The sequence below is a fragment of the Ctenopharyngodon idella genome, chromosome 3 (assembly GCF_019924925.1).
Source record: "Ctenopharyngodon idella isolate HZGC_01 chromosome 3, HZGC01, whole genome shotgun sequence".
NCBI classification, from domain to species: domain Eukaryota; kingdom Metazoa; phylum Chordata; class Actinopteri; order Cypriniformes; family Xenocyprididae; genus Ctenopharyngodon; species Ctenopharyngodon idella.
The window spans coordinates 5,619,522-5,647,346 of NC_067222.1; the positions used below are offsets into that span (position 1 = coordinate 5,619,522).

The 27,825-nt window shown below is 36.0% G+C and overlaps 1 protein-coding gene and 1 long non-coding RNA gene across 5 annotated transcripts in view; both read left to right on the forward strand.

Moving 5' to 3' along the window:
- LOC127508665 (uncharacterized) overlaps positions 1 to 19,798 on the forward strand; it is a 53,682-nt gene extending 33,884 nt beyond the window's left edge. For 2 of the 4 annotated variants that reach the window (XR_007928858.1, XR_007928859.1), the window contains exons 3-4: positions 10,895 to 10,954; positions 19,296 to 19,798. This is a non-coding gene — a long non-coding RNA (uncharacterized LOC127508665). Of the gene's footprint in view, positions 1 to 10,402; positions 10,513 to 10,894; positions 10,955 to 19,295 lie in introns of those variants that run through there. The other 2 variants (XR_007928857.1, XR_007928856.1) reach the window with 2 other exon arrangements.
- A 149-nt stretch (positions 19,799 to 19,947) lies between these two features.
- Positions 19,948 to 25,562, forward strand: LOC127508641 (interferon-induced very large GTPase 1-like). Its single transcript, XM_051886770.1, has 3 exons — positions 19,948 to 20,514; positions 21,300 to 22,174; positions 22,304 to 25,562. Exons 1-3 carry the CDS (start codon positions 20,130 to 20,132, stop codon positions 24,368 to 24,370), a joined length of 3,327 nt encoding a protein of 1,108 aa, XP_051742730.1. The 5' UTR covers positions 19,948 to 20,129; the 3' UTR covers positions 24,371 to 25,562.
- The last annotated feature ends 2,263 nt before the right edge of the window (positions 25,563 to 27,825 follow it).

Here is a 27,825-nt window from a genome sequence, read left to right on the forward strand (position 1 = left end):
ATTTAATTTGTTATATATTTAAGAACTACTTAGTAATTTATTCTTTTTAAATCTTCTTTTGACCTGATTAAATGTACAATACAATAAACTGTATTTGAGTTCCTTACTTGTTGAGTAAAAATAGTATAGATAAAAATTTACAGAAAATGGGCTTCATTTATCAATCTAACGTAGAAATGAGTGCAGATCCGAGCGCAGAAATCATCTTACGACTGGGCTTACATGCGATTTATCAAACATCCGTATGCTGGCAATCGTACAACTGATCGTACTTTGATAAATGTGGCGGCTGAAAACTGTCGTCATTTAAATATCACACCCCAAAATTTAGAAGCCTCGCCCAGTTTACGACACAGAGAAACGTAACCCAGCCATGAAGAGGAAGTAATCTCATGAAAAAGAAATGTATCTTACTCTAAAAACGCGCCTCAATGCAACAATAAAATTAATTTAAATAAAAATACTGGTAAATAAAACAAAATACTTACAAACATTATTACAGTTTTTCTCAGTCGCTTTGGCACATTTCTCAGATCAGAACTGAAATTCTCAAAACTACTTGTTCAACCTCCACATCATCTAGTCACTTGTGCACATCATAAAAGTAGTTTCTTATTCTTTCGAACAAGTTGCAAATGCTTTGGTACATTCATGCAATTGATTATGTACAATTGTCTGCTATTTCCTACATTATCAATAGCTAATGTCATGTTGCTCAAAATGTATTATATGGTTCTCTGTTGAATAGTCTTACCCCTCAAAACATCTAGGCATTAGTTCATCACGTAAGTCATTAAATGCAAAATGGTTGACCTAGTTATCACAATGTCAAGTATATTATCTATACATTTCTATTAGACTTTTGTAAATGTGTCCTGAATTGATGAATTTTGCAGGTGAATTCTGAATTTCACTAATGTATTCAGGGGAATGCAAAGCATTAGATCAACCAATGACCCAACCAGTTCTCTAAAACAGCTCAAAGATGCATGTCATGAATCTTCAACTGGAAAGCATATATAGACAGAGCACAACACAAGAGTTACAATATCTGATAATGGAAGAACAACATGGAAACAAATAGGGTCAACAGCTGGGAAGAAGAAGAGGAGTAAGGATGTGTAGTAAAACAGAGAAAGAGGTAGATAAGGCAAAGGGCGCAGGCAAGTTTCTGGTGAAATAAGGGCCACTATTGTGAACTATGTTCTCAATCATGACCTTACAATGGCTTATGCGGGTCTAAATGTGCAGCTGAACGTTTGGAGAAAAACCTTTTCCTCAATCATTCAAGCATTTCGTAGACATATCAGGTATGTATTTCAGCAATGTGCACTGTACTCTAATATGGTATGCATGCTGTAATCTTACAGTTTTTCTCGATTGCTTAAACACTATAACCAGGCTTTTGAACTAAAATTTCAAAACCTTCAATAGAACCTTCAATAGATAGATAAAAGAGCCCGAGTCAGTTCATTCAGTTTTGGAACAATGGATTCAGAGAGACATGACTGAAAAGGTCGAGGACACCAGAGAGGAGAAGGAAGAGGATGAGCAAGAGCGGTAAAGAGTGGAGGAAGAGGTGAGGGAAGAGGAGGAGGACGAGGATGAGGATAAGGATGAGGTGCAAGGAGACAAGGAGTCTCAGATGAAATTCGTGCCACTAGTTGACCATGTCTTTGTCCATGGTATGACTATGAGGGAGGCTGGGCAATGAGTTCAGCCAAACTTAAGTTGCTTCACCGTCACCTCGATCATAAGAACCTTCAGGGAGGAAAACAGGTAGGTGCACCTCAGTGTATCTACTGTAACTTTTGAGTGTTACAACACATGCATCAAAGTGCCTTACATACCGATAGAATTTCTGTCTGCTTCCATTTTATAAAAAGGATGTGTTACAGTTACAGTAATCAGTACTTCTATTTTTGTAGGACACAGAGACGATGGAATGGAAGAAGCCTGACTAGACATTTCAGTTGATGTGTGCCAGGGGTGGATCAGGCATGCTAGAGGATTTCCCCCCGCTGCCTGAATAGGGCTGGTACAGCCTGTGAAGTTGAAAAGATTCTCTGGCCTGTCCCAGACCAAAAATGTGATGCAAAGTTTTGCGGTTTTGCATTGTGTATAACTGCATGGTGGCTTAAGCTGTTGTACTCTAGTGACCTCGGGACGGGCGTCCCAAGATAAAACAGAAAAGCAAATGGAGAATAATTAGCGTAGATGCTGTTCATAACATTAATCAAAGATAATCATGTGCAAGTGATCTGATATGAGATGCATTATGTGAATGCTTGGCTAAAGAGATGCGTCTTTAATCTAGATTTAAACTGGGTGAGCGAGTCTGAGCCCCGAACATTATCAGGAAGGCTATTCCAGAGTTTAGAAGCCAAATGTGAAAACGCTCTCCCTCCTTTAGAGAACTTAGATATCCTAGGTACAACCAGAAGCCCAGAGGTTTGTGATGTTAAAGAGCGTGAAGGATTGTAGGGCAATAGAAGATCGGTTAAGTACACAGGAGCTAAACCATTTAGAGCCTTATAGGTCATTAGCAGTACTTTATAATAGATACGGAACTTAATAGGTAACCAGTGTAGAGATGATAAAATTAGGGTAATATGATCATATTTTCTTGACCTGGTAAGAACTCTAGCAGCTGCATTTTGTACTAATTGTAGCTTGTTCATTGAGGATACAGGACAACCAGCTAGTAATGCATTACAGTAATTTAGTCTAGAGGTCATAAATGCATGAACTAACTTTTCTGCATCAGAAATAGATAACCGTAGCTTAGCAATGTTTCTGAGGTGGAAGAAGGCTGTTTTTGTAACATATGAAATATGATTTTGGAAAGACAAGTTGCTGTCTAATATAACACCCAGATCTTTGACTGTCGAGGATGGAGTAACAGTACATCCTTCTAAATGCAGATTGTATTCTAAGAGATTGTACAGGTTTTTGGTCCAATAAGTAACACTTCAGTCTTATCTGAATTTAATAGAAGAAAATGACTGGTCATCCAATGTTTTATATTTTTTTATATTTTTTTCTGTCAATTTGGTTCATTTAGAGATTTCATCTGGTCATGATGAAATATATAACTGAGTGTCATCGGCAAAGCAGTGGAAACTAATTCCATGTTTTCTAATAATATTGCCAAGTGGCAACATGTATATTAAAAATAGCAGAGGGCCTAACACAGTTATTACTCAGTACTTAATTACACTGTACAGACACCTTAAAAAAAAAAAAAAAAAATACTGTCAGTCATCACTAGTACACAACTATTATGCAACAGCCACATGAATAGTACTTTATGAAGCTTTTTTTTTTTTTTTTTTTTTTTTTTTTGAATGTGCAACACTTCTGATTCAATATATGTTAAAAACTAGAAAAATAATGAGCATAAATAACTGGAATTTATAATTTAAAACAATTGAACTCTTTCCACTTCTGTCTGTAAGACATTCATATTATAGTCCTATAAGATACAACAAAACATGCTATATGATATCAAAAATAATGAGAGAGCAGCAACTTTAGAGGTGAATGAATAATGACTACAGTATGTGTAACTGCAGGCTTTTCTACTGTAATATCTGGAGCTTCAGTTCTACAGCTTCACCACAAGTGAGCAAATTTACACTTGCATTATTTGCAACTTAAACATTACAGTTATGACACTTGGTTTTACTCTTATTTAAAGCATGAGGGATTTATATAAAATGTCTTATATAAAAAGATTCATGTGCATGAAACTTAATTGGGCTTTTCGTCCTGTTTACTGGTGTAATTGAAGTAATAATTACCTGAGAATCAAAAGACTTCACGTCCATCTCACGTTCTCCTCGTGTGTTTCTGCTGATTTTACTCATGAAGAAATTGAACTTGATATGATAATATTCAAACAAGACAATGTGAAAAGTGGACACCCGTCAGATACTATACAGAACACAAACTAGTCATCAGTCATCAATTATAACAATATCACTGAAAACTGAAATAGACAGATTTTACTCCATCTGTATCTGTTTTTGTTGTTGAAAGTCTTTAAGGTCTTTTTCTTTCTGGCTTTGTCATTTACACAAATTATTCCTCATTTAAACAAATTATTCTTCTCACAGGAAACATAGCTTGAACTTTTTGCTGCATTTGTTGTCAGACCAGACCGACAGAAACAGGTTTATTTTTTTTCCCCTTGACTCCACCCAAAAACTTCAGTTGCTTGCATGTTGGAAACAAGGAAAGAAACGTCTAAGCATGATGAGACCTTGGAAAACAGGTATAATATTTTATTATAAATACTCTCTTTATGTTTGTTCTATAAACATTAATTGTAATGTGTAACAATAAATAATGAGTTTGGTTTAAATATGAATGTAATTATTAATTGTATGAGCTCCAGTAACATCAGTGAGTTTCACTTTCATCTTCTGTCACATAACTGAAGTAAATCTGTGTATAAAACACTGTTCAGTGTTGAGAAGCACAAATATTGCTGTTTTCATATTGTTTTCTTGCTGCAAATCCATGTACAATTGTATTAAGAGATGCTGGAGCAGAAAATGATGAATTGTTCTATATGATGTTGCTCAACAATGATCTCTTTTTATTTTAGATTTTATTATATGAAGGAGCAGATCATTCATCTCCTTCAGTCATTTAGTTTATTATGGTTCAGTATAGTTGATTATTTACATGATTGTGTGTGCTGTGAAAAACATCCAGGCACAACGGATTTTTCTGTTGCACAACTATGGTACGGTGTTGCCTCCAGGCAACATGGCCTATTTTAGTTTGTTTTTAATAAAATAAGGCACCAATTGATTGATCAAATGTATCTCAGGACAGAATGACTCAAATACTAATCAATAAAAGTGCAAAAAAAGACCAAACAGGGGTCCATTTTGTGTCCTGTTTCAGCACATGTGCATATATCACATGGCTCCATATTTTCTCCAATGAAAAGTGCTTTTTTCACATGTTTGTATCCATTTAATCACCCACAAAAAAATACGAGTCACCTTCACTGGCAAGTAAAGAAGTATTTTCAAGAACTTTACATTATATATCATCAAATGTTTTAGAGAAAATAACAAAAACCCGTGTGTTGCCTCAAGGCAACATTGTACCATACACTGTAAAAAAAAAAAAAAAAAAAACGTAAAAAAAAAAAAGGTGCAATGCATGACAGCACAGGGTGCCAAACGTTTGCCATTAATGGGAATAACAGTGATACACCATGAACTGAAGTTGCTTACACAGCAACATGAGAAATGGTACATTGACTATACAATCCAAAAAAATGCTTAAAGTGTAATCTGACATGAGATGTTTTGTCTGTGTAATTAAGAAACATGCATAGTGTTAAATACCATTCTTTGACTGAAAATGTAAATAACATTTTTGAACCCTTATTTCATGAAACATGTTTTAACTGTAGATGTAAAAAAAACATGGTTAAACAGTTACTTAACTAAACCAGTTTTGACTATAGATATACATAACATGTAAACCCATTACTTAAGAAAGCATGTTTTGACATGCAACATGCGTCAGCCAATATTTAAAAAAAATGAACTGAAATGCACCATAATTTAGAATTACATGTACAGCACTTTATTTTAAAACTTCCACCCTAAGCCTAAATGCTTTACTTGTAAAAATGAGTTGCAATGATTTGAAATATAACATATGGTATCATGATTATGGCTTCCAGCTGTCATTTTACATTAAGCTATGACAATTTTTCATCTGTGATGTTTTAAGGCTGTTAGTTATAATGTATCATGTAAATGAATTTATTACAGACAATCAATATTAATTGGTCCCCCTCTATTTTCCTTTAATGCGATACAGTTTCTGTTGTAAATAACACCAATCTTAAAAACTAAAAACAGCCAACATTTGTACATTGCTTAAAAGTATCATTAGATTCTAACATGTAGTAAAATATTAAATAATTCAAACATTTAAACTTATTCAATTTAAAGTAAATAAACTTATTCCATTTAAAGTAAATAAATAAAAAATGCAAAGCCCAAAATACCCTGCAAGACAACTCAAAACATCATTATCCTATAAATCTCTGTATAAAACACAACATCAACAAATCTAATTAATATCATTGCATTGCAAGTCTTCCACACACAAGGGTTTGGACAGACCAATGGGTACAACTCCAATTCATTCTGCATCTTGGTCCCTTAAAAAAGAGAGAGAGAGAGAGAGAGAGAGAGAGAGAGAGAGAGAGAGAGAATGGTTACACATCTCAATTGTAAGAATTTTAATTAGTAAAAGTGAGGTTAAACATGCATACCATTTTCCATGTGTCCTTCTTAGTTCCGTTCGTTGACCAATTTTTGCGCATTACTCCACGTGTCCTTGAGAAATGTTTCTTTTTCTTTTTTAAAAAAGAAACAGTTTATAAAATGAGAGGGTAGCTAAATTTGGGTTGCTACAGATAAATTTAAACAACGTACCACAGACCACAGACTTCTGATTTTGGAGACGATTTAAAAATCAAAAATACAAAATATTTCCCGGTAACCACGAAGTTCAAATCCATTTACTAACATTTTAAATATATATAAAAATATATTACATTGTCATATGTTCTGTCATATAACCGGTAAAACAATAAAATAACAGTACAATGCACTTGCCTTAAACAACTCAGAAGGTAATATTAGTATTAGTATAATTATAATTATAATTATTGTTTTCGTTGTTACATTTAATTTATTGCCACACATATGTGAATTATATTATCTGAACTCATTTAGCGTCGTCAGGCTTTTATTTGTGCTTAATGGATAAAACAACGGAGCTGCGCACTCAGGTTTATGGCTGCTGTAAATTTTACCTGCCACAAGATGGCACTGTTTTCGACACTCTTGATGCTTTGAAACTTTTCCCGAAACATTCAGAGAAATATGGAAGCCCGTTTCCGCCACTAAATAAAAAAAAAAAAAGAGTAATTGCGACTTTTTATCTCAGAATTCTGACTTTTTATCTCGCAATTGCGAGTTTATATCTCACAATTGCGAGTTATAAAGTCAGAATTCTGAGATATAAAGTCGCAATTGCGTGATATAAAGTCAGAATTCTGCCTTTTTTCTCGCAATTCTGACTTTTTTTCTCACAATTGCGAGTTATAAAGTCAGAATTCTGACTTCTTACTTTGCTTGCGTTGCCTTTCACTGCGACTGACCATCAGGATTGGTGCTTCGTTATTATTCTACATAACATGGAAGACCTCATAAAGGATTATTTTCAGCGCGGATTTACCAATAAAGAAATTTTGATTTTACTGGAGGAGACACATAAAGATTAGTCTCCGGACATATGCATTGTGCAGGAATATGCATATAGCATGTTTCCACGGTAACCTTGTACATGAGTATCATTGTTTCGTTTCAAGGAGAAAAAACAGCTTTTACTGCCATCTAGTGGGCTTAATACTAAAACACCAATACCTATCATGTTTCATCAACTTTGTAACTTTGCAACTCAAGTCTGGTGGCTCCATAAAAGGGGGCATTCAAGGGTAAAATCATGCAATTCTGCAAATACAGTGGAAGTATTTGGTGAATAAAAGTTGTTTTTAACAGAATGGATACACTAATGAATTTGGCACAATAATAACAATAGAATAGTAATAATAATAAGAATCAGCTGTGGCGGAGGCGCAATAAAACAGACGAAGCTGAAGTGGCACATTTTCTACACCAACAGCTTCAGACATCAGGACGGCAGCACGGCTATCGTTGGATGCACCAGAAATGTTGGATGTCCGGAATTGTTACAGACAGAGAAACTGTCTGTCAGTTAATTGCGAGAAATAAAAAAGTCAGAATTCTGACTTTATATCACGCAATTGTGAGATATAAACTCGCAATTGCGAGATAAAAAGTCAGAATTCTGAGATAAAAAGTCGCAATTACTCTTTTTTTTTTTTTTTTTATTTAGTGGCGGAAACGGGCTTCCATAGAGAAAAGCTTCAAAGATTTAAGAGGCTTCATTTCCTACTCAATAGTTTTAGGCCTTTTGCAAATTTTTCAATAAAGTTTAGCTGTTTTATTCTCATTCTTTCTTGCTTTCTTAATATATCATGAGTGTACAAAGATTTTAATAATCAATTTAAAAATTATGTAAAAAATAAAAACGGCATTAATTAACGTACGGCTGCCGGTGCCACTGCCCGCGAGGACCTTTATTTACATTTTTAAATATTTCCTTCATTTTAATTAAAAAACGAATGTCTTTTCAATTTAATATGTGATGGGAAAAGAGAGGAGAATGAGTTCGGCATGAGGCAGATTTGAACTCTGGTCACTTGTAGCAAAGATTGAAATCTATTGCAACATTTTTTAGAATATGTATGACTGTTGAGTTTCAATGGGTTAGTGGCTGAATCCTCATCGAAAAAAATGAGGTTCTTAGTTCGAATCCGACCTCGTATAAGTTGTTTTTTTGTTTTTTTTTATCTCATAAAAACCAAAGACGTTAGTCCATGATTGTTTATCAATAATACGAACACATTTGTGTGCATTTTATTTTGTGATTTCACCACAACAAATTCAGGGTCTCTGCAATAGCGTTAAGTGCTCCTCTGCGTGAACTGTGCACGCCACAAGGGAACACTGACTGTTGCCTTTAGTCACTGATAACGGCGGCAACGAGCACTCAGTATGTTTACAGAAACACATTTCAGCGCCCGATCGCCTCTTTAACAAACTAATGATATGAATGCTCTGCTCTGCTACCTAAAATCGTTATTGGGTACATCCGTGCAGTGAGGTGTTTGAAAACGTGGTGGGGACGTACTCACCCGTGCCTCCACAAATTACGCGTTTTCCAGTAACACATATTATAATCAGTTAAATAGCTGACAAAATGTAGGCTTTGGTGTCTATGTACGCGTTTTTATGGAAATTCACAGTTCTGATCAAAATGTGATATGACTGTTAAATTCTACAGTTTTTTCTCTGTAAAAAAAACTGATGTTTTCAATCAATATATTTCTTTTTTTCTACATGAAAATGCCAAATGTTGAAATTTTTCAAATGTTGCCTTGAAGCAACAAACTTAACAATAAATAAATTAAAAATTTATATGAAAATGTTGATTGATATTGTTAAAGTGTCCAATTTTAAGCAGGAAAAACAACACAAATAATTTTTTCCTCATTTATATCATATTGCATACCATAGAGGGTTAAATGATTTTTTGAAAGCATACACCAATTTTGTTGTGTTAAAAATAAGCCAAAAAATAATTTAAAAAGTGATTATCTAAAGCAGATAAGGTTTTGTTTCACATAAGGTTTTGCTGCTTCTTTTCACTGACACTTCCCTCATGAAAAATGTCCTCCAGCAAGACGAGCAAGGAATGAAATGCATTGTTGATTCATTCTCAGAGTTGAGCAATGTACAGTAGAATTCACCTTTCTTTTCTTTTTTTCACAGTTCGATTCTATATTATAATATTCTTTATATTATTTTTTATTACACCAATCTTCATTCCACACATTTCAGATGGCACTTTGCATCTTTTGCTACATTGTTACATTTGATTTTATATAAGTACATACTAAATCTCGGATTGCATGGAGCATGAGGGGACATCAGGCGAGATTTTTCCTGACTAACTGCTTGACTTTAAGTTGTTATGCAGTCATAATCACAATAGGGGGCTAAATAAAAATACTAACGAGGTCATAGCAAGCATGGGGCGGCATTTCTCCTAGTACTGGCCATAACCATTCTTTTGTCACATCATATCTCCATAAGCTGAAGCTATGCAGTGTGTACCACCGGAAACAGAATTGATTAGTTTGCCTCTCGAGTCTTTGATTATTTTTGATTAAAATAACCATTATGACAGAAATTCACAAATGTATAAACTGTAAGAAATAAAAAAGCTACAATTTGAGACCAGAAACGCATTGCATAACTGCAAGAGTTAAAAAAAAACTGACTACCCATGATTGTAAGGAATTGTTATCTAAAATTTCTGTATCCAATATGACTGTCATGTAATGTGACAAAAGAACGAACGTCCCAGACCCGAACTCAGAAGTGACCTAATCATTTCTCTTTCCGGTACAGACAGCATATGGGGCTGTCACGGGATGAACAAACGACTTGGACCCAAACCCAAACCCAAAGAATTGAGAGGTGAATAATTAATTTCTTTTTCTTGTACAGAACCTATAGGATGTTGGTCAACCTGAAATGAACCAATCCCTCAATGAGACAACACGATGTTCCCGAGTCATATTAAAGATTCGTTCAATTTGAACAAACCGTTCATGAACGCATCCCTAATGTTTGTTCATTGGGAATCAAACCCATGACTCACAGCAGGTGTGCAGCTCCATATGACACAGTCTGATGAATCTTTTACAGGACAATGAACAGATAGACATCAGGAGTCAGAAAAGATTAAGCTGAAACTAAAGAAAGACACTGAGGAGAGAACAGAATATCAACATGTCAACTGTTGAAACCAGAGGTGAGAGTCACAGACAAATCCATTTTAAATTATTGTTCAAGTGCATTCTTAATTAACTGTCAATACAAATTGTTTTTTAAGTAGGCTATGTCAAGGAAATGTCAAGATGGAGATTTAAACACACACACACACATTATCACTGTTGCCTTAATAAACATAATTATATATATATATATATATATATATATATATTTAATTATGTTTATTTATTAAGGCAACAATGATAATAACTGATTACACTTTCTGAAATGCAATTTCTATTTTCATCTCACATTCTCTGACTAATGTAGCTATTTGCAAATATGATTAAAATTATTTCTGCTGGTTTGTGTATACTGTGATGAAAGAATCAATTGTAATGTAAGACTTTTATTTTATACAGAGAATGATGCTCACAATCATCCTGACAGGAAAAGATGGAGCAAAGACGAACCTCTTAACTGTAAGTCGTGATAAACAAATGACCCAGCTAACATAACATTGTCATAACTTTGGCAAACTCAAACTCCTAATGTACTGCTTATTAATAGTTGGTAAGGTAGTTTTTGTAGAATTTAAGTTTAGGTATGGGTAGGATTATGGGATGTAAAATAAGGTCATGCAGAATAAGGCATTAATATGTGCTTTATAAGTATTAATAAACAGCCAATATCCTAGTAATATGCAAGCTAATAGGCAACTATTTAAAAGTGAGAATTGAACCTCAAAATAAAGTGTTACCATGATCTTCCGGTAACATTCATAGAATTCTTTGAACAACATTCTTTGATTCTCCTTGAAATATTAAGGATGTCACGTTCAGTTCTGTTTTGTTCAGTTTCATGGACTTTCAGTTTGTTTTCATTTGTCACATGTTCCTTTGTTCAGTTTCCCCGAACTCGTCTGTCTCCTTGGTTAACGTCATTATTAGTTCACATGTATCAGCTGTGTTCCAGTCTTTATCCTCATTTGTGTTTGCCTTATAAGTTGGTCCCTCACATTCATTCCTGGTCCGTTCACCGTAGCGTTTACTTGTGTTTACTTTGCCTGTCATCATCTTGCTGACTGTAATTCATTCTCTTCAAATACTATAGAGCTTTAAATTATGGTATATTTTGTGTATGAGCATACAGTAGGCTAAGTGAAATATATAACAATATTAACATATGACTTGACAGTTTATTTTATTCAATATCAAGAATCTAAAAGGTGTGCATCATACCTGAAACCTACATGAACACTTTACATTTGGTTTCATGACTGTAAGTCATTCTCTTCATATGCTACTGAAGTTAGAAATGTTGTATGTAACTTTAGAGATGATCCCTAAATTTGCGAATATCGACCGTCCAATGTCACGCCAACTTTATGCCAGTATTTCACTTTGCGTCAAACTTTGCGCATTACATTCATATTCTGAGTCAACCTGCTTGCCTGTAGCCTATAGCCTACAACCTCAATAATGTGTGAGTTTGGTGGTCTTTTATATCACTGTATTTAGTCTATAAAGATAAGTTAAGAATTCTGTCCCGACGGCATGGGAATCCAAGAGTATGACATATTAAGGGAAATCCACTACTGCAGCACAGCCGCGATATAAGGAAAGTTATATGTCTATCTCAGATTTAACGTTTGAACTGTACATCAGTATCAGGGAATAGCGTTATAATCTTGTTCACAATAGAGAAAGCTGCTTACATGTAGGCTACACAGGGAAAGTAACAGTGAAGACATTAAATTAAATGTAAACACAATTTTTGTCTTTTTCAGTTTTTCTGCATATATACTGGCCCTGATAATTATCACACATGCACTTACTGCTTGCTCTGTTAATGTAAATCCATTTTAATGAATGAATAACTGTTGCTCTGCTCTTTGTCAACATGCCCATATAAATGCAAGCCCTAAAAATACAATGTATTAAAATACAAGCACGGTTAATGCAATGCATATTTTTTTCAAGTTGTGCAATTCAAGATGCTTTTTGTTTCAAAAACATATGGTATTACTTTACTTCCATACACAGTCACATGAGACACATTTTAACCTGCTCTATATATAAAAATTATTTTATGTCTATTAGAGTTTTAATAGGTTTACATGTTGTATTTGCCATTTTATTCCTCATACCTGTTTTAATGTGTATGTCTTTAAATGATACTGGATCTGCCTGCCATGTGACTGATCACATGACGGGAAACATGAAGTAAAGCAGCATAAAGGAGGCAACATGGCAAACAAACACTCTCTCTGTCACAAACTTGTGATCACTGACTGGCTGGACCGTGCAGTCACTTTTAAAGGACTTACCTTTCCAGAACTTTATTGGGTTATCACTTTTGTGGACTTTGAATATACACCTGACACTTTCACTTTAGGATTATCGACACACTGGGGCGTTGCTGGGGTCAGAAGAGATAACGGGCTTAGCCCCTAAGAACTTTTTATTATTGCACGCTATAAACACATGTAATGTCTGTTTCATTCATACTGTAAGCTGGAGGGCACCCTTGCACAGAAATTCCAAATATACCTCACAGTAGTAATATAACTTATGATGTTCCAGGAAATTGTCTCAAGTTACGTATGTAACCATGGCTCCCTGAGAACAGGGAACGAGACACTGCGTTTGACATGCTTTGGGGAACGTCATCACGTGAACCGGTGTCTGAAAGCAATTATCAAATATCACCAATCCTATTGGCCGGCGACAGCCTATGACATCATAATAGACGCGACCCGGAAGTATATAAGTAGCGCCTAGAGATGCAGTCAGTACCTTATCGTCTGAAGGGACTGTTCAGCAGGCAGCCCCAATGCATGACAGGTAACGCAGTGTCTCGTTCCCTGTTCTCAGGGAACCATGGAACTTTCGAAAGGGAACTCAACACTGCGTTTGACACGCTTCGGGGAACGATATACCCACGTTGCCATGCTTGAGGGGAGTGGATGCCAAAAAATGAAAGCATCTTGTGATGAGATTAGCCTGTGATCAATGGGCTGTTGATGTCATCTTTCCTGTCCTCCACCTTGGGCAGTCCTGATTACAATAGTCATTTACAATAGTTGTCGTTGAGGGTCCTATCGCACTCTTTTGTATTAATCAAAGTGGAATAAAAGGATGTCTGTTGTGAAGCTCTGGTGCCATCACGTCTGCTGTTCACTACAGTGTGTACTGGAAGCTTCTGTCACCAGAACAAATTCCTTGTGTGTGCAAACATACTTGGCAATAAAGCTCTTTCTGATTCTGATATTGTTTTTAACAAATTTAGGTAGCCTATGACCATCAGTGATAATGTCTTAAGTAGGCTATATGTCCTTTAATACCGCATAGAGAGTCATTACCAGATAATGACTGCTGAAAAAATAGCCTGTGTACTGTGCACGTACTAGAGGAAGATAATTGAATAAACATGGCTTTGACGACGTAAAAAAACAAAAACACTAAAAATAATCCAAATAATAAGGTACTAATGCAAAAATAGGAAAAACTAGTAACTATTGTGATGAGGAAATCTTTGTACTTACAGAAAATGCTCAAGAATGAAGCCGGGCAGACGGGAACTTTCGTTTTATCTTCTTTTAAAACGGCATACTTGATCGATATATATCTTTGTCGTCTCTTCTCTTCAGCCTCCACTTTTTGCCTCCTCCGTTTATATGGCATAGCATCCATATGAGACAGAAGAATGGCATCTTGTTTGACTTTGTCTTTGGTGAAATAGAGCTGTTGTTTGATGTATAATAAATCCGATTCCTTCAAAGTAACGGCACGGTACGAAGAACTGTTATGAGTGCATGCTACACTTGCGACCAAGCCATTTCCACTGTATCTATTTTCTTTTGCCGTATGACGGGCAGAGTTTTGAGGTGAATAACGTTTTCTTCTGCCATTCACTGTCAGTAGGACAGGCTCACCATTTCATCGTACTCCATCTTTTATGTTAAAAATCTTAATCTGAATCTGAATCTAAAACAATCTCCATAAAAATCTCCTCAGCGCGCCGCTGTATTGAAACCGCTCAAAATAATATGATTCCATTCGCGCCTTCTGATTGGTTCTCTGAACATAGCGGCTTTTGCTGCCAAAGGGAAGTGGCGTCTAGAGGCTTTTGCCAACAAACCGATATTTCTGAATGGGCTGAAGCTGGGATTTAGAGGATTTGAAGCAAGTGATTTGTTGAACGTGTACTACGTGCCGTAAGCATTCGCTCAATGTCATTATCTCATTTTTGACGGAGATGGCGTTTAGCGGCTTTTGCATCTGAACTCTTCATTTTCTTTGAAAACATAATTAATCCACCTCTTCTTCAGCGGCTCAGATTTAGGGAGTAAATGGCGAGAGCTATGTGGACACCTAAAACGCTTAGGAGACTATTATGCCCTAGGGGGAATCGAAAAACTCCAAACGGGCATAATAAAGAAACTGGGTCATGGTAGTGGAATCCCAGTTACAAATCACTCCAGTTGATAATCAAACAAATGCACAAAACTACTTAAGGAAAATAATTGAATTTATTAAAAATAAATATAACAAGTGAAAGAGAGCATCTCTTCAGGGTGTCCAAAGGCTAAAATAACAAACAAAACAAATCTAGAAAAGAAAAGAGGGAGGGGTTAAATAACCTAAGTAAATATAAAAATAAAATACATTTACCTTCCCTAACTCCCTAACGAAAAACAAAGCACAAACCAAGTTACCAAAATAAATAGACAGGACATCCCTACGCTCCACGTTCTTGAAACATAACTTTAGGAACAGTTGAACATAATCAACAGGTTGTACAACCGGTACACTTTTTACTTGGAAGTAACAAGTTTGATCAGGAGCCAGGAGCGCTCAACCCAAACGCGGCCGAAACAACAATGAGCTCCATGTTGAATGCCGGCAGTGTCCTTATAAAACCCATGCCTCTTCTGAACCGCCAATAGAGAGAGTGTACACCATCACTGGACAACCTATTAGAACACTGACAGAACAAGAGGGAAAAGAAAACAAACAACACATACCAAATACAAGAACGCAGGTCGTAACAGACATTCTCGTCAGTGCAGCAATGGCGGACTGTACAACTTGCTGTGAACTCGCTCAGGGCGGTTCTATGTTAAAACGGCAGTGTCTGTCAACATTTGTGGGCAGGGCCTGTGGCTAATGTGATGTCACATTGCCAGGAACCTGAAAACGGCTTGTTCTGAGACACTGCTTATGATTTATGGGGATTAAAAAGAAAGTATATAGTTATATTATATAGTCAAATCGGTAACACTTTATAATAACGTTCAGTTATAAGTCATTTATAAATTATTAGTTAATTATTAACTAATCATTTACAAAACAAGACTATACATTCATAAATTATTAATAAGTGATATGTTAACATTTTATGAATGTTTTATTAATTCAGTTATAAGTCATTTATAAATGATTAGTTAATGATGAACAAATCATTTACAAAACATGACTATACGTTCATAAATGATTAATAAGTGGTATGCTAACGATTAACAAATGTGTGGTAAATTATCTTAAAAAAAATTAAATCATGAAATAAATCAAACAGATCATTAGTAGATGGTTGTTAAGTTACTAGTTGATACATTATTTATCACTTATAAATAATTGAAGAATTTATGTCAAAATTGTTTTGTATCATCTCAATAAACAATTGTTAATCATGAACAAATGATGAACAAACCATTAAATGATCAGTATATGATTTATTGATTATTGAAGTTGTAAGCTGGTCTGTGTTCAAAAGCACAAACATGCAGGTATGCTAAAGCACTATTTTTAAGAAGAGTCATTTATTTGTTAGTGGATAAACATTTATAAATGCCTTACAGTCAGGTGATTCCAGTGGATTATGTTAAATCCTTTCACTCATCAGCACAGACTTGTGGAGTGTGTGGAGTGTGTGGATCTAGTGATAAAGTCAACCTCTGAACCAGTTTTACCTTCCACTAAAGCTCACATCAGGTGCACAGAGTTAAAGACTCCATGTGTGTCAGAGAAGACAGCTGTCTATACCCTCACCAGTCAGCACTTACACGGCAGTACACACTATAGATGATGAGTAAACGCATGAAGAAATCATTTACAAAGCTTTCTGCATCCTCTATTCTAAAGTGTAAACTATCCATCACTTGTAAAAGTGTTACATATCATTTGCAGATCTTCCTGTTACATGATCCATCTCATTCCACCACTTTACCCAAGCCTGAACTTTAAATGTTTTAAAAAATAAATTAACACTCTGACACCGTTTTATCAGCACTTAATCATTTAATTTTTATTTTGTTTTTCACGGGACAGCTCCTCACCATAACACGAAAACGCACCATAAACTGATCATAAACGTAGTCCATTATTTTGTGAAATGTATTCCAAGTCTTCAGAAGTCGTATGATACCACTGTGTGAGGAAAAGATTCTTATTCCGTAATATAATCATTAAACATTAATAATCGTACATATCCACCGTCTCATCCATTAAAACTTTCAAAATTGGCTCTTCAAACAATACGACAGGTTTGCGGCAGTGACGTCAAACCTCACTCCTTATTGGCTGTCACTTGTGTTTTGAGACTAACATTGTTTGTGACATGCCAAATTTGAGTTGCTGTGTTGAGAGATGCAGCGGTACGCTTTGGAGGACGGAAATGCAGATCAGGGGAATGTTTGCAGCGATTAAACACTTTAATTTAATTCTGTAACTCAAAACACAATAATGTTTTGCTGTCAAAGCACTGGTAATGTAGCACACGCGTCGTTTTATCTGTTCTTTATACTGCTTTTTGTAATGTTTTAAATAAATGATTGTGACTAACATACATTTATCTGCCTGTTACACTTAATATTTCAAAATGGTTATGCTTAAAGTTATACGGTGGAGTAGGGAGCTTAAAATTATACTTTTTATATGATAGTATATTAACTAAGATAACAGTCATTGTAAATATATCTATATTGCCTTTTTTTTTTGTGAAGTGGCTAAAAAGTGGTCATGTTTAGGTATAAGGGGTGAGTTAAGGGCTTAAAAATATATATATAATAGTAAAATATATTTGCATGAAAAATTATTTATCATTTAAGTATCATATAAGGGATTAGTATAGATTTTAATATCCTGTAACTGAAAGGTATACCAGAACCTTTGCATATGACAAATAAATGGTAAATTTACAAATTGCAGTTTGTACATAATTTATAAAGATCTGCAAATGATATGTAACACATTTGCAAGTGATGAATAGTTTACACTTTAGATTAGGGGATGCAGAAATCTTTGTAAATGATTTATTCATGGCACAAAATGCATGATGGGAGCCATACGTTTTATACTATGGTGTCTCCCAGCATGCACTGCAGCATGAAACATGTCACCATTGTTGAGATTCATATGCTGATTCTTGATGTCTGTGTGTCTGAGCATTTTTATCCTAAATATATTTAAAAATCAAAATTCAGAATGTCTTATCTCTACCAAACCAGTATTGACAGTGAAAAATAAAAGAATATAAGTAACCACTTATGATCAGTAATGTATTTTTTGAAACTACTTTATGATGGTAAAAATGATATCACCTGATCATCTTTGCTTATGGCTGCTTTTCCAACAAATCATACGTTTCAATAAACACACTGTTAAAAAGACCACAAACATATAAATCCCCAGTTTCAAGAGCCCAACTACAGCAAACACTGGTCACGACAATGGTGAGTACAAACCAAACTATTACGAAATGTGCGTATCGTATCGAATACCCAGTTCTTTGAAATTTGGAACCGGTTCTCGATACCCAACCCTACTTATAACACTCTGAGTGTGGACTCATATAAACCATGAGCAGTGTTAATTTAACACTGGGAAATTTGCTGTGTAGAAACTGACTTGCCGAACACTAGATAACATTACAGTAACAAATGTTATCAGACAGGTGCCTAACTGGCTATATCATATCTATATAAAGATAGTACAACTTTATTTCACCAAAACTACACACATTGTATATCGTGAACAATTATTAAGCTTAGTTAGTAGTTAGAACCTCTCAGTTTTGCGGAACAGTTGTATTATTATTACCTCTTCAGCTCTTCTAATAATGAATGCATGACGATGGTTCAGTGGCAGGTTTTTTTAAGCTTGCTGTCTGACAACAGTCTCACCTGCCGGTAGAAACAGGTACTGTTTAACAGCTGACTATTTAAATACCCAACACAAAATCTGTGTTTAGTGAAATGTGCATGTAAGATAAACGGTAATCTACCACATGTGCTGTAGCAGTGCAGACTGCTTTTCATCTCGGACAGACGGATTTTAAATACAACGCCACTGCATTACACATTGAATAGTGTTCATTTAACACTGAGGATTTTGCTGTGCAGAATGTTGAGTTGCTAAAAATTAAGTTGAAAGAATGTTTCAGGAATATTATTCTAACCTTTAAGTTATGTTCTATGAACTTTGGAATGTAACGTTCTTAGAGTGTTGAGTTGTTAATAAAAAATTATGTTGGAAGAATGCTTCAGGAGCATCATACTAACCTTAAAAAAAAGGTCCTTAAAAAAAAGGACATTTTTACCTTTCTATAACCAAAACAGAATGTTTGGAAAACATCCTCAGAACAAAATATTGTTAGCTGGGCAAGAGCGTGTGCTCAGTTTATCTTCTATAACACAAAAGAGATAAATTTAACCTCAAAAACACATCCAACTGGTCAGTTTTATTAATTTTTCTTTAACTGTGATGTTGAATTAAGATCTAGATCTTGGTGTCATTGACTTGTTACATGTGTTTGTTTCAGTGAGTGATCTGAGGATCGTTCTGCTGGGGAAGAGCGTGTCAGAAAACAGTGAAGTGGAAAACTTCCTGTTGGGACGAGCAGCGTTTGACAGTGAAGCTCCTCCAGATGTTGTAGAGAGAGTTGAAGGAAGATTGAAGGACAGACACATGATAGTCATCAACAGTCCTCAGCTGCTCCAGAGAAACATCTCAGATGATCAGATCACACAGACAGTGAGAGAGTGTGTGTATCTGTCTCATCCAGGACCTCATGTGATTGTTCTGCTCCTCAAACATGATCAGTGTTCAGCAGAAGATCAAGAGTGTGTGCAGAAGGTGCTGGACTCTTTCTCTGAGCGGGTTTATCAACACACCATGGTGCTCACCACACAAGAGCCCACTGAAACCAATGACGTCCTACGGAAAATCATTCAGAAGTGCTTCAACAGACACTTCAGTCTTCAGAGGAGCAGCTCTCCTGATGATCTTCTGCAGGTGTTTGAGGAGATTGTGCAAATGAATGATGGAAATCACCTGGCTTGTGAAGGTTCATAGAATTTTTTTTTAACTCAACAGGCCACAGAAAGATATGAGTGGGATAATATTATGATGATATTTGTTGTGATAAATGAACTATAATAAGTGTTTTAAATTTCTTATCACAGTTTCAGAGGGTGTGAAGCTGAATCTAGTTGTGTGTGGTCGTGACGGGACATTAAAATCCTCCATATCAGAGCTGATCCTGCAGCAGACAGACAGAAGATCAGAGTGTGTGAGGAGAGACGTGCAGCTTCATGGCCGTCTGATCAGTCTGGTGAAGCTTCAAGCTCTCAGTCGGCTCTCAGAGGAGGAAGTGATGCATCAGACTCTCCGTTGTGTTTTTCTCTGTGATCCTGGAGTTCATGTTTTCCTCCTCATTATTCCTGACGCTCCAATGACTGATGAAGACAAAGCAGAAATGGAGGAGATCCAGAGGATATTCAGCCCAAGGATCAACAAACACATCATGATCCTCATAATGCAGAGTTCAGAGCATCAGACAGCAGAACTCAATGAAGAAACAAAGTCTGTCATTGAGAGTTTTGGAGGACGACATCATTTCTTTGGTCCCAACACACAAGTGTCCACATTGATGGAGAACATTGAGCAGATGGTGGAAGAAAACAGAGGAGAGTTCTTCTCCACAGAGACATTTTTTGATGCACAGATGAAAAAACTACAGACAGACATTCATTTTCAAGGTAATGATCATGAAGTCAATAGCTGTGTCCCAATTCAGGGGCTGCATCTTTTGAAGGCCGATTGTATCACAGCATCGTGATGAAGGCTCTCTCATTTTAAAGGGTCCTTCAAATGCAGCCCACAAACTTGTCCTTTTATTCCTGAGCCACGAAGGATAGAACGAATGAATCCTTCACGGCCCAGGCTATCTCAATATTTATTGCACACCAGTGACAGTGGGATATATATATATATTTTTTTTTTTTTTTTTTTTTTGATAGATCATGCTAGATTACACTTAATAAGTATAATATTAATATTAAGTATTTGGTTTCATTCTACACAAATAATACAAATTTTAAAAGAAAAAAATGTATGTTGAATGTTGTTCAAGTGTAGATTTTATAGATAGTATATATAGTATATAGTTTTATATACTTTTTATTACGTACATAAATGGACCAAGCTGAACATGGTTAGACAGGTTGTGAACCATGTTTTGTTTTCAGTCAGCTGTCACAGTTGCTAGGAAACAGGATTAACAATTCCATAGGCTAGATCGTCCCATTTAACAACTGTTGGTCAAACTTTCATGGACTGTAGTGGACTGCATTACTAAGACAGTAATGCTCCTGGAGATCTACCTTCCTACAAAGTTTAGTCCCAATACACCTGATTCAGTTAATCAAGGTTTTTTTGATTAACTTGAACCCATTTCTGATTCCAAATGACACTGAGAAGGGCTCAATACTTGTCCAGGACAAGTGGATTTTTGACTTTGACTTATGCAATTCTTCTTTTACAGGTTCAACAGAGAGAGAAGATGAAATAAGGATTGTGCTGCTGGGAAAAACTGGAGCTGGGAAAAGTGCAACAGGAAACACCATCTTAGGAAGTGACGCGTTTAAAGCAGAAACATCTCAGCGATCAGTGACTAAAGAGAGTCAGAGAGAATCATCTGAAATCAACGGCCGACACGTTACTGTGATCGACACTCCAGGACTGTTTAGTACTGAACTTACCAATGAGGAGATCCAGAGAGAAATCAGCCACTGCATCTCCATGATACTGCCTGGACCACATGTGTTCATCGTTGTGCTCAATTTAGGACAACGATTCACTCAAGAAGAAGAAACATCAGTGAAGATCATTCAAGAGACATTTGGGGAGAAATCTCTAATGTACACCATGGTGCTCTTCACCAGAGGAGATGATCTGAAGGATAAAACAGTTGATCAGTGTTTGGGGAAACCTGGATCTCCTGTGATGAAGCTGATTGAAGTGTGTGGAAACAGATTCCATGTGTTCAATAATAATCAGACTGGAGACCGAACACAGGTGTCTGATCTACTGGAGAAGATAGACAACATGGTGACAGCGAACGGAGGGAGTTTCTACTCATGTAAGATGTTCAGAGAGATGGAGAGAGAAAAACAAGATCAACAAATGAAGATCCTGATGGACAGAGTCAGAGAAGAACTGGTAGGCAAACATGAAGAAGAGATTATGAAGATGATGATGGAGGAAGAAAGACAGAATCGTGACATAGAGAGAAAGAGAAGAGAAGAGCATGATGATAAAAGGAGTGAGAGGGAGAAACAGATTTCTGACTATCAATATCTGAGACTTACTAAGAGTAAAGAGATGAAGATGTGCTCTGAAACTGATGATTCAGTACAGGTGAGTGTTCAGTACAAGTTCTGTTATTACAAAAAAAAAAAAAAAAAAAGAAATTGTAACAGAAATAATAACCCACCAAAACTTGCCAAAAGGTTATTGAATGATTTGTGTTGCTTTTAACTCCAAAAGGTCACAGCCTACAGGAAACTGGAGACTGAATACAGCAAGTGGTCCTGGAGTGTTCACAGTGCCATGATGGAAATTGAGAACAAACTACACAACAAAATAGAAAATGAAGAAATTCATGAGGTTGATGAAACTGATCTTCAGAGAGAACTGAAGAAGACAAGTGAAGAAGTGGAGAAATCAATGTCAGAATACTTTGAGAAAGACACTGATGCAGATATACTGATTCAGTGGAAAACATCATTTGAAATCAAAATCAAAGAGATTCAGGAAAACATTGTAAGAGAAAAAAAGAGGAAATTAAATGAGATTCTTCAGCAGCGATATCTGAAGAAAATTATTGATGCTCAGAGGATAAATCATGAAAACACTCTCTATGAAAAGAGCAAAAAACTTGCCTTGAAACTCAAAGACAAAACAATTGATGAAGAAACACTGAAGAAAAAGTTTGATTTGTTTTTGGAACAATATGTGAAGAAGATCATTACAGACACTCTTCCAATCAAAGACATTGACATAATGAGAGATGTGAAAAAGCACCACAGTGACATCTATAGAGGTGTTTTTTTCAATCACTGGATGGAGAGCAGGGATATGTTTTCTGTGGCAAGTTATTCTGATTATGTAAAGGGAAACCGGTCCAGTGGATTTACAGGAGATTTTAAAAATGCCATCAAATTAGCACTTTCTAAAGAGGATGAAGCCCAAATAAGATCATTGGTCACAGATGTTGATCAGCAAGCAGACAAAATTATTCAGTCATTTAACATTTCAAAGATGGGCTACAACATCAGCTGCATTCCACAACTCACAGATTACATCAGGGTAAGAGTAAAAGAACACGAGGAAGGACCAGTGAAATATGTGTTTAAGAGTAAATTTGTCATGGACTTGGTTTATTCCATCTGTAAGAGAGCAAACAAGATGATCAGTGACCAACATCGGCTGTTCAGAGAAGCCAATGATCCTGAAATATATGTTAAGAAGAAGAGAGAAGAGTACTATAGTATTTTCCAGAAATACTGTCATGAAGCAACATCAGCTACCATTTTTGGTGAGATCATCTGTCAGAAACTGAAAGAATCCATTGAGCAGAGTGTCTATAAGAAGACTGCCAGAGATCTGACAGATGAAATGAGATCAAACTGTGAATCACTGAATGGAAACAGATCAAATCTGGAGAAACACATCTTGAAGACACTAGCAGAAGAGGAAGATTTTGGAAAATACATGAACTACATTCATAATCCCAGAGATCACTTCAAGAGTTTCATCAGAGATGAAGTCAGTCAGTACATCACTGATAAGTTCAGTGTCAGTGTTTTACCCAAGATGAAGGAGAACATTAAACTCCTGCAGCAGAAGATCATGAAAGCAGCACATGAATCTACTGAACATGTTCAAGTGAACAGAGGAGATGTTGGTTTGTGGTTGAAGAGTTTCACACAGCAGCTCTCAGATGTGCTGATCTTCTCTGAAAAAGACCTCAGTGGAGTGAAACATGATGTTGTTGATGATTTTACGCTTCTAGAAGATGTGATGAGAAAACAACTTCCTGCTATAATGTCTGACATCAGCAGTAGATTCAACAGAAAGACATTTCTAGTAAATCTTGACTATAAGGACAAACCACACCAGATTCTGATTGATCACTTCAGTCAGTGCTGTTGGGTTCGGTGTCCGTTCTGTGGAGCCGTCTGCACCAACACCATAGAAAACCATCATGAAGATCACAGAGTTGCTTTCCACAGAGTGGATGGAATTAATGGCACATATCATGGTCTAACACAGAATCTTTGTACAAGTTTAGTGGGAAGTGATCAGTATTTTAATACACCAGATGGTCAGTTTAAATATAAAGAATACAGCACAGCAGGAGGAGTTTATGCAGAATGGAGCATCACCCCTGACCACTCCGATCAGCCCTACTGGAAGTGGTTTGTGTGCAGATTCCAGAAAGATCTGGAAAAAAGCTACAGCAAAACATTTCAGGGGAAGGGTAAGATTCCAGACGAATGGAAAAAATACACAAAACAGGATGCTATTGAGAGTTTGGATCAATGTATATAATGGAGAAGAATAGAAAAATGAAAGAATGAAACTATGATCACAGTAAGAGTTTCTATTACACATGACAGAGATTCTGAAGTCATCAACATCTCAGCAAATATGAGAGCTTGACAAGATTCAATTACTCATAAAATATATGCTACATTTAAATGTGCAGTATGCGATTTCTGAGAAGAACTGTTTATCTTTCAAATCACCATAATAAACATGTCCCTACCCAGAGGGATCACACCTCTATTGTGGTAGAACTCACAAACTCTCAAACACCATGCAACACAGACACCTCCCCCATCATGAGTGGACACACCCCATACTGATGATTGGCTACAAGTGTGTTTTGGTGCTTGGTCTGAACCACTTTCAACAGCGTTTCTCAGAAATCACTTACCGCACTTTCAACAAAATTTAATTTAAAATTGAATTGTTTTTGTGGTGGTGAATTTTACAGAGTTTTTTCCTGATTTTTTTAGAGGTGAAATTAGCTGTAGATATACAGATAATGAAATAACAACTTTAATATTTCATATGATGATATCAAAATTGAAGATTAAAAAAAAAAAAAACCTATAAAAAAACATTTTGCCTAATGCTGCATTTGCTTGTGTAAATCATGTAACAAGTATAGTAAAAAAAATAAAAACAAAGAAATAACACATTTTCCCTCTTGTCTTATTGAAGCCCTGGACAAATCCTGCATGCAGCTCAAGAGATGAAAGACAAAATGTTCTGACCAATGTCTAAACATTTACTTAGTGTATGAATGAACACTAAAGAAAAACATTTCAGAATATCTAGATTCGCCCCAGTCCAGAAAGAGACTCTGCTCAAAAATCCAGCATAAATAAGCATTAATTACATGCTGGTCCAGGTTGGTTTATGCTGGTTAGTGCTGGTCTGGCTGTTGGACCAACATAGTCATACTGTTCTCAATCAAAACAGAGCTGGTGAAGCTAGTTCACAAGCATTGTCTTGCAGAGTTGAGTGTGAGTAGACCAGAGTCTGTATGCAAGCAGTGTTTTGGGAACAAGCATTGTTTTTGCTTGTATATTTCTATATTTAACACACTATGTAAAGGAAAACAATATAAGACTAAAACATTTAATTTATTGTAATATACATAATTATCTTTATTTTTTGCTCCCTCTTTTGAAAGTAAATGAAAATACAAATAGTTTCAGTTATGATTACGTTATTAATCAGTCATCTGTAGTTTTGAATAAAGTAAAAATTCAAACTGGTAAAAATTTTAAAAAGACCAAAGAGATTTGTCTCCTGTTTCAAAGGATCTGTTCGCAAATCAGTTGAAATCAATTAAAAAAGCTTGTGTGTATACATAGCAAAACAAAAACATTTTGAGATATGAAAACAATGAAAAATGTCAAGTTCATTTGCGTTTTTAGACTCATGCTTCAAACACCAGTCATATCAGAGGCATTACCCATTGTGCCCTCCAGTGGATGCAGTGAGTTCCCATTCAAAAGAGAACAGCAGAACATCATGTGGATTTGATAGGTTTAAAGTGGGGGGAAGTAAATGATAAGCGCAGGATGAAAGCAAGAAGTAACATGTAGGAGATCACGTGACCTACTGACAGAGATTCCTTACAAGAAAGAACTGCAGTATATTGAAGTACACCTCTTAATCAGTAACAACTTTGATAACATTCAATCAGCGGTTCGGAAAGTAAAGCAGGATTCGGCTGAAGTTAAGCTAGCCGTAGACATGCTACAAGACAAGATGGCGAGACTGGAAGATAAGAGTTGGCAATCCAACATTCATTTCGTTGGCCTTAGAGAAGAGGGCACCGACCCTGTGGGCTTTGTGCAAACACAGCTATCTAAGTGGATTCCTTCCCTTAAAAACAAATCAGTCGAGATAGAAAGGGTGCATCGCATCTACACTAGTGACAGTATGTACATTTCTGAAATACATTACTTGGACACAGTGACCTCTAATGACAGATCACTCTAAATTGAAATGTAGATACATGAATATCCGTAAAGCTGCTTTTGAAATATGTATTGTGAAAAGCGCTATACAAATAAATGTGAATTTAATTTTACTGTCAAAGCAGGTATTTTGGCCACCACTCCCTCATCAGTTTTCAGAATAAACCTTATTCCCCACTGTCGCAGCAGTGATTTCGGCCACCTCTCTTGCAACACTCTTCAGATCAAACTTTATTCCCCACTGTCACAGCAGTGATTTCAGCCAGTGCTCTCGCATCAGCTTTCAGACTAAAACTTTATTTCTATCTACCACAGCAATGATATCTCCCCCACTGCTCTCTAAACTTATTTCTCACTGCTGCAGCAGTGATTTCAGCCACTGCTCTCGAAGCAGTTCTACAACCATCTCTAATCATTCTCTAATCATCTGTAGGAACAGGAAAGTATTCCTTCACTACCCCAGCAGTCATTTCTCTCTCTGTTCCTGCAGGAGCCCTCTCTTTTCTCTTTTAGCTCCCATAGGAAATTCACTGCACAAGCTGCCTTATTTTTCCCCCAATATGGCAACAGCAAAAAATATTCTGCTCATTTTTGTAATTTGATGCTCTCATTATATAATAAATAAAAGTAACATGTTATCTAACCATATTATAGCATTATTAGAAACATCTCACAGAGAATGTGATTTTAAAAAATAAGCTCTGTAGTTTTGTTTTCCCCAGACCCCTCTACAATGTATAAGGCTTATTTCAAGATTAAATGTGGTTAGGCCTTTGTGATATCAGCAGGTGACAATCTAGGAAGACCCCCAAACTTTATGGCACAGCAGAAATGCCCTCAGTCAGGTTACGGTTTAAAAATGTCATTTACAGACATTTACAACAAAAATCTTGACAGGATCTTTCACAGGACATTAGCTGTTTATCATCCACTGTTGTGCCATTGCTATGTCTAGTAGGAACAGAGGAAGCCCACAAGTAGCCACAAACACCAGGTAGGGTATCAGGAACGCACCTGAGAACACACTAGTACAATAATATATTATTAAATTACCACTGACACAATGCTAAGACAGAGTGTGTTGTTAAATGTATTGAAAATAATTTGATTAAAAATAATTTCTTTTTGTAACAAAACAAACAAACAAAAACCCAACAATTGTGCATTTGGACTGCCTCATACCTCCTCCGTACTTGTAGCAGAGGTAAGGAAACCTCCACACGTTACCCAGTCCAACCACATTTCCTGCCACGGCTAAAATAAACTCCGTTTTACTCCCCCAGTAGTCTCTCTCTTCTACCTGTCCTTCGATTGTATTCATATCGTCACTCCATTTTCACTAGTTCACTCTGATCCTGCTTTCCAGATGGCAGCAATTCTACAGCGGTGGTGAAGGACAAACTGAATTCTGACAAAGGCATAATTTGAAAAACAAATAAGACGTGGGGAAGTCGGGCAGAATTCTGGTAAAATATTTATTTTAAAAAACTTCAAAACTTCAAAAAT